The sequence below is a fragment of the Manihot esculenta genome, chromosome 9, assembly GCF_001659605.2.
Source record: "Manihot esculenta cultivar AM560-2 chromosome 9, M.esculenta_v8, whole genome shotgun sequence".
NCBI classification, from domain to species: Eukaryota; Viridiplantae; Streptophyta; class Magnoliopsida; order Malpighiales; family Euphorbiaceae; genus Manihot; species Manihot esculenta.
The window spans coordinates 27,171,159-27,178,965 of record NC_035169.2 but is presented as its reverse complement, the minus strand read 5'-3'; the positions used below and the strand labels follow the sequence as shown (position 1 = coordinate 27,178,965).

Below are 7,807 nucleotides of genomic sequence, written 5' to 3'. Positions count from 1 at the left end.
CATTGGTGCACCTGACATATCTCCAGTGAGTCATGATGAAGGTAATTTGTCCAGCGACTTGCCCAAACCAGCAAACCCAGACCATGTGACAAAGGCGCTGACTTTCAATATTAAAACACATCACTCTCTGATATTAAACTCCGCAGATTTCTCAAACTTCCTTTCATTTTTAATTCCTCCTATCTTTTATAGCCAAAGCAACTATTAAAAACAAATACTTCTATACATTCAAATATTTTATACAAATAAGAAAAAAAGACTTTATACAACTAAAATATTTTTGCTACTACCATAAATAATAAAAATATATAAATTAATAATAAAATTTTCTAATTTTCTAATACAAATTTTTTAATACAAATTTCAGATTTTCCTTCACTTTCTTCCCCACATTTTTTATTTTAAACAATTTTCCTTAATTTATCTCTATAAATAAAATTATCAAAATAATTTTTTTCTCAAACAATGAAAAAAAAAAGAGAATTTAAATTTTTAATATAAAAATTACTTTTATATTATATGATACAATAAAAATATTGTGGGAAAAAAAATTACTTTTCAGATATTTAGTTAACCATTTACTTTTAAATTCACAAAGAAATGGATAGAATTACTAAACGGAATAAAAATAGAATAATTTAAATATTTAATTTTAAAAATAAAGAAATTAATTTATTAATTATGTTATAATTGAGAACTAAAAACATAGTTTATCCAAAAATATATCCTTAATAAAAGTTCGGTTTTTCGGTTTCTCCCCTATCACAACCGCGACTCTCAGGTGTCGCCGGGTCTGGGAAGTGAGAAGCTTGCTCCTTGGCTTCAACAAACGACACCGTCAAGTCCTCCTTTCGCCTTTGGGTCGGATTGCAGGTCGATTCTTCTCACAATATCGTTTGAAACTGCAGCTACTGTTTCTGTATATTAGTGCGTAAAACCCCTACCTCTTGGATGGCGAACCCTAGGCTTCGCTCTTTGCTATGGTGGAGAAAGTGGGCCAAGAAAGATTGGGCGATTGCAGCCGTCGGATTCACCATCATCATCTTCGCTCTTTCTTTTCTTTTCGATTCACGAGCCGACGATCTCGATCTCACCGCTGCAGACGATCTCGTTGACTTAACCTTACTGCAAAATGCCAAAGATAGAGGCGCTTGTACTTGAATTTAATCTCAATATCTTTTCTTCTCTTCTCTTCTCTTCGTGCTTGTTTCCAATTTTGGTATTTTTCTGTGCTTTTATTGCAGTTTGTTTAGACGGGAGTTTGCCTGGTTACCATTTCCAGAGGGGATTTGGATCTGGTTCTAGAAATTGGCTATTGCACATTGAGGTTTTTGTCTTCACAATTAATGTCGTTTTTATTTGTTTTTTCTATTGTTTTCTTAAGATTTAGCGTTTTTACGAGCTGCAGGGTGGAGGCTGGTGCAATACCATAGCTTCATGTTTGGATCGCAAAACGACACCGTTAGGATCTTCTAGGTACATGCAGCGCCAGGTTCCTTTTGCTGGATTACTGAGCAAGAACCCATCTCAGAATCCTGGTAAACTCGTTTTTCTGAATTCTAGCGCTCTGTATTTTCGGATTGGCGGAATTTTTCATATTGGTATTGAAATTTTCTTACAGATTTCTTCAACTGGAACAAAGTCAAGATACGTTACTGTGATGGTGCATCTTTGGCTGGCCATCCCGAAAGTGAATTGAAGGTTAGGTTTAATTAGTTGGTGTCATTCTGCAGTTTATTTGATCAATCGAATCATCTTGCTGAAGAAAGAAAGCATTTTTTTTTTAATTGTCTTTTGTTTTGTAGAATGTCACAAAGCTTTACTTCAGAGGCCAGTTCATTTGGGATGCATTTATGGATGAACTTTTATCAATAGGGTTGTCCAATGCCAAGCAGGTAGCTTTTACTTGTACTAGGTTGTTCACTGAGGGGGGAAATTTTTTTATATGAATTGCCCCAGAAGATTTTGTGAATGGGAAACTCAGACTTCTTGGTGATTTCTTCATCGTGCTTCCTCCTTGACTATTACTGGGATCTATTGCATTTGCTTCTTGTGAAATTTCTTTCCCTATTTTATTCTTCGTCGAAGATTTTGATTTTTTATATAAATTTTGCTGCACATTATTCAATTTGTTATGTAAGTTTTGTCCTAATGTATGTCAACAACCTTGTAGGCTCTTCTGTCAGGATGCTCTGCTGGAGGATTGGCAACTCTTATTCATTGTGATAACTTTCGAGATCTTATGCCAAAGGATGCTAATGTAAAATGCCTTGCTGATGCAGGTTTTTTCCTTGATGAGTATGTTTGATATGAGTACTAATACTTTTCACCTCAGTATCTTAAGTTGGTAACTGGTATGTCATTTGAGTTGTGTGATAGCCATGTCATAATATTTTGTTCCATGTGTTCTTAAACCTCTTCTAGTTATAGAATCTTCAAGCAGATGTAAAGATCCCCAAAGTTTACTTTTGCACCTTGGAATATCCAGCACACTTTTCCTCTATCCTCCTTCCTTTTATTGTATTCATAACAGAATTTACTAGAGTAGGTTACGAACTAAATTCTTCTGCAGAGATTTCCTTTTTGCTAAAAAGTAGATGCTACTTGTGCACAACCTGGAAAAGCAGATGCTAGTTGTGCACAACTGAATTTATAAATATATCTTGAGGTTTTCTTATACTGTATCAAAGTGCCATGGAATCTAGAAATTTATGCATGTCTTAAGTTGGCCTGTCAGTGGATCTTTTATTCTCAAATATTATTTAATGCATGTGAAAGTCCTCTTTATTTTTGCTTTGTTCCAGGAAAGATATTCTTGGAAACTACACCATGAGATCTTTCTATCATGATGTTGTCAACCTTCAGGTTTTGCTCTCTTTCTTTTACATCTAACAACTTATGTATAATGTATATATTCTACTAGATGTTGCAAATCTTGCTTTATTCTTACTCATTTATCTCTAATAGGCATGATGGATAAACATGTAGGTGGTATACTGATTTAAAATTAGATCTGAACTAGCTTTTATCATTTGGATTAACACCATACATGGTATAGCTTGGGTTTTTCTTTTTTGGTGCCTGTGTTTGGTGCAGTTGTGTGTTTACTGTTGTTGACAGTTATAATTCTTATGTAAATAAGGGATGGTGAATTTATCAGTTGCTGATATCACTTGCTTATCTGTCATTCTGTCAGGGTGTTACTAAAAGTTTGCCGAAGAACTGTGTTTCAAGAATGGATTCATCCAAGGCAGGTCCATTCACCAACCACATTACAACCCTATTGTTCATAAAATTATTTTGAGGTTTGCTCTTCCTTTTTAAATTGTAATTCGTGATGACTGTTATTTTGTTGATTGCTCTTACAGTGTCTTTTTCCTCAAGAAATTATTAAAAACATAAGAACACCACTATTCATAGTCAACCCAGTTTATGATTTTTGGCAGGTAATTCACCCAAAGAACAAACTCTGTTTTTTCTCATGATCAAATTTGAACTTCCATGCATCATGTATGTGATACTAATATCATATCTATAGATTCATCATATCTTGGTACCAGATGGATCAGATGTTCATGGCCATTGGCAAAAGTGCAGAATGAATCTTCAGTATTGTAATCCTGGACAGATTGAGATATTACATGGTAATGTTGTCGACTTCAGCAAAATATTCTGAGATTGTTTTATCAAATCTTGGGACTAAAATTATTATGCATGATGAAACGAAAATTTGGAAACAAAATTATTTTTATGATATCTATTGTGCCAGCAAGCATTGAACACGTAAAACCTTAATTTCAAGTGTAGGTCATGTTTCCCAACGCATTATCATAAAGGATTAGGTCTTCATTTTTTTTTCTGATTAGTGACATTGTTTCTGCTATACAGGTTTCCGTAGTTCTCTGCTCAATGCACTGAGTGATTTTCAGAAAAAAGAGGAAGGGGGGATGTTCATAAATTCTTGCTTTATTCATTGCCAAACATGGGTGGCTGACACATGGCATTCACATACTTCTCCAAAAATCAACAATAAGGTGAGGTCTTATTATTTTATTTATGTCAGTTTGCATAAAGTCACGACATTTCTTGATTATTACTCAAGAAAAAACATCAAGAACTCCCTCTCTGTGTCTCCATGGTGTTGACCTTTTCTTGGTTCCAGTAACAGCTCGAGCTCAAAATACTAATTTTATTGATGTTTGCTTTTATTTAGTTGTCTTATTTTGGAAGTGCTGTCTGCTCTTATAACAGACCATTGCTGAGGCTGTAGGTGACTGGTACTTCAACCGTAGAGTGGTGAAGGAAGTTGACTGCCCTTATCCATGCAACCCCACTTGCTATAACATGGAATTTGCTTGATCTTGGCAGTTGGCATAGCTCCTGAAATTTCAAAGCATCTTTGGGTTACACTTCACTTTAGATCTCAAGGTAACTACTCTGAAGCCCGACCACCTTCGATAATATAATTTTACTATCCGCGGCTTGATCCCAGGTACTTGCAAGGAAGTTGAGGTTTGCAGATACCGCATATAATTAATTGAATAGTGCTAATTGGGGATAAGACATTTCTCATATTGCTGCTTGGTTGGTTTGTATTACCCAGGTGGTATAACTGGTGATGTTCTGTATGCCATTACCTTTGTTCGTTATCTGCTCAAAGGGAACGAATGTATGGGTGAAATATGGACTGAAACGATCACCCATATTTCTGATCTTTTATCTTTATTTATTTTTGGTTGACTGTATCATTTGATTCTTTATCTTTATAAGAAAGTTAATTGACACGCTGATTTGTCCGTTATTAATATTTAATATCTAACCATTATAAATTCTAATACCTAAGTGCTCTAAATTTTCAAAATTAAATAGTGTGTTAACTCAAAATCTTTAAAATTAAATAGTTACACTTTTACAAAATTTGAGAAGTAAACATTTAACTTTACTCCTTATAAAATTAAATGGAGTTAGAAGGTTACACTGTTATAAAAGTTGGGTTAAATCTTAACAATTATAAGGTTAAGAGTGTAAATTGATTTTTTATATAGGGAAATTAATATTTAATTTTTATATTATAGAAAATTTATTAATTTATCTTTTAATTTTAAAAAATACATTGAAATATAATTGAAATTTTAAAAAGTTTATTATTTAATTTTTTATTACTTTTAATCTTTAAATATTGTAAAAAAAATCTAAATGTGGTGAGGGTTTAATTAGTTGACATTTTAACAGAATTAAAGAATCAACTAAAAAATTAAATAATAAAAATATGTTAATAAAACACTTATAAGATGAAATTAATGAAATAATTAATTAATAAATTTTTTAATATTTTAAAAGTATTTAAAAATATTTAGTGGTGTGTTTTTTTATAAAATAAAAATTAAATAATAAAATTTTCTTTTATATAAAAGTGCGGGCAATTGATGGATTTGGCTTTTATTTTTATAGAGAAATGACCTGGTCACCCCGAATTTTAAAACCCTTGCCAAAACTTCAAAGTCTGCAATATTCCAAGTCGCTAACAATTTGGGTTGGGAATTTGGAATCATGAAACTTTCATGATTTGCCAATTCGGCTCTATGCACTCCAGAATTTCAATCTTCAAAACCGTCCAAAGTCATGGATTCTGATTTGTCAATTCGTATGGAATTTCAAACCACTTCAAAATCCAATTCACATTCTGCTTCTGAATTCTCGATGGCCAGGATGCGACAAGAACATCACTATTTTTTCTGTTTATAACATCATTTTAGGGTTTTTTATGGTTAAATCATATAGTATAGTAAAACTAAATAAGCTTGAATATTACGACTAAGAAGTTCTAAATTCAAGTTTCATTTGGTGTAATTCTATTCATGGGTTCAGTCTGGTTTAGAATCAGAGTGGAACCAATGAAATCAAAATTGAAAGTCAATCATTTAAGGCTACATTTGGAATAAATTATTTGTAAAAAAAATTTTAAATAAATTCTTTTACGGTATAAATTTTATTTCTTTTGACTAAAAATTCTCAAAATTACAAAAAATAAAAAATAAAAAAAATGAAGTAGTAATAGGGCTTATCCAAGTTTGAGAGTTTGAATCAAAATCAGGGGTTTAGTCCATTGATTTGTTGTGGTTTGAGAAGAAAGATTAAAAAGAAAAAAAAAAAAAAAAAAAAAAAACTGACGCCCTGTAAATGGCGACATGTTCCAGGATCATATTAGAATTTGGAATCACTTCCAAACTAAATTGGAAACAAGCCAAACTCAGAATCAAAGTTGTATAAAATCATATCTTAAAAAACCAGTCTTAATTGATATTGAAGATTGAACTGAAACCATTAATTCTAATTCAACATGCATCACCTCATCCTCAACCTTGAGCTGAAAACTTGTTTAGCACCTCCCATTTGCTCAACTGTTTCATCTCTAAACTTTTATAAAAGTATAATAAAAGTCACGAAAATGCAAATCATAGCTAACTGTTTACTAATAACGTGTCTTAGGCTTTGAGCAATGGTATAGAACAAATAAAAAATTATTCAGTATTTTTAAAAATGCCACGCGATATAAATGACACGACACTTATTAGTATGTCACGATATTTTTAACTAATAAAATTAAAGTATTTATTATTTATTATTAAAATATCTTAAATGAACTTATTTTTTTATTTACATGTTGAAATTACTTTTTTATTAATCAAATAAAAAAATCTCATCAGTTTTAATAACTTAATATATTCTTTATAAAGTAATTACTTTATAAAAATAATACTTTAAAATAAAGTATTAATTTATTTTTTTAAAAAAATATTTTTTACTTTGATTAAAAATAAATAAGAATGAATCAAATTGAAGTAGTCCAGTAGACGGGAAAGAACAAACGTAAAAAGAAAAAAAAAATTGCTTGATTCACATTTATAGCCAATCTTACATAATAAAATAAAATTTCAACTAGTCACAATTTGATCTAAAAACCTACATTGAATTTAAGAAGTTAATAATATATTAGCCAGCAGCCTAACGGTTCCAGTTCAATCAGCCAGCAGCCTAACGGTCCAGTTCTGACCATTTGTCTTATTTTTTTATTTTTTTAATAAATTCTATCCTATAAATATCTAAACTTTACTCAATTTCTATCAATTCTCAATTCAATTCTCTTAATTCTCAATTCACTTCTCACAATTCTCAATTCTCTTAATATTTACTTCATTTTGAAATGATTTCAATTCTCTTAAATTATTCTCGCTAAACGAAACTAATTTTATCAATTAAGATATGTTTAATTCATATTTCAGACCTATAGATCTCGATTAATTATTTAATAATCGCTTTCTTTTACGAAGATCGCAGCATATAAATATAAATATAAATAATAATGAAGAGGAAATGTCAACATCAATACTAATAATGAAACAAATAATAGAGTCAACTCAATCAAATCATACGTTAAAATATGATATTTATATTTTTACCGTTCATTTCACCAAAATATTCACAGATAACAAAATTAAGAAAATTAAAGTGAAATGCAATTATTGAAATTATCTTTTTAAACTTCAAAACGTAGGTAAATGGTGATAACAAATTCAAATTTTAAAATTTTGAGGTATGCAACCACCTACTATTTTAAAATATTTTAATGCTTTAATTAAAGAAGAAATAGTAAAATTAATAAGTATTGAACAATTTTTCCTTTTTTTTTTATTGAAAAATTGCAAGTTTGCACATATTTTCAAACTATTTTATGTTTTTCTTTGTAACCCTTTAAGACAAAAAATCATGTTATGGTAAAACTAAAAAATCAATTGATTCAATTGTT

At 30.5% G+C, this 7,807-nt stretch overlaps 1 protein-coding gene across 4 annotated transcripts; it reads left to right on the top strand.

The window, feature by feature from the left end:
• Positions 1 to 730: 730 nt before the first annotated feature.
• On the top strand, positions 731 to 4,784 carry LOC110623429 (pectin acetylesterase 5). Of its 4 annotated transcripts, XR_002489267.2 has the most exons (13): positions 731 to 1,153; positions 1,245 to 1,327; positions 1,409 to 1,538; positions 1,622 to 1,701; positions 1,806 to 1,895; positions 2,174 to 2,298; positions 2,805 to 2,865; positions 3,197 to 3,250; positions 3,369 to 3,446; positions 3,539 to 3,644; positions 3,889 to 4,034; positions 4,252 to 4,424; positions 4,601 to 4,784. XR_002489267.2 is itself a non-coding variant. In XM_021768370.2 (12 exons), the coding sequence occupies exons 1-12, from the start codon at positions 952 to 954 to the stop codon at positions 4,357 to 4,359; spliced, it is 1,263 nt and encodes a 420-aa protein (XP_021624062.1). In that variant the 5' UTR covers positions 731 to 951; the 3' UTR covers positions 4,360 to 4,784. The 4 variants fall into 4 exon arrangements, 3 of the variants coding, with proteins under 3 accessions (XP_021624062.1, XP_043816290.1, XP_043816289.1); XM_021768370.2 differs by having other exon boundaries at positions 4,252 to 4,784; XM_043960355.1 differs by lacking the exon at positions 2,805 to 2,865 and having other exon boundaries at positions 2,174 to 2,260; positions 4,252 to 4,784.
• The last annotated feature ends 3,023 nt before the right edge of the window (positions 4,785 to 7,807 follow it).

Excerpts from the sequence above, each read along its gene's own strand:
- LOC110623429 (XM_021768370.2), top strand. The coding sequence starts at position 952 with ATGGCGAACCCTAGGCTTCGCTCTTTGCTATGGTGGAGAAAGTGGGCC. Across the intron at positions 3,447-3,538 it reads CAGTTTATGATTTTTGGCAG|ATTCATCATATCTTGGTACC; the intron begins GTAATTCACCCA and ends TCATATCTATAG. Across the intron at positions 3,645-3,888 it reads ACAGATTGAGATATTACATG|GTTTCCGTAGTTCTCTGCTC; the intron begins GTAATGTTGTCG and ends TCTGCTATACAG.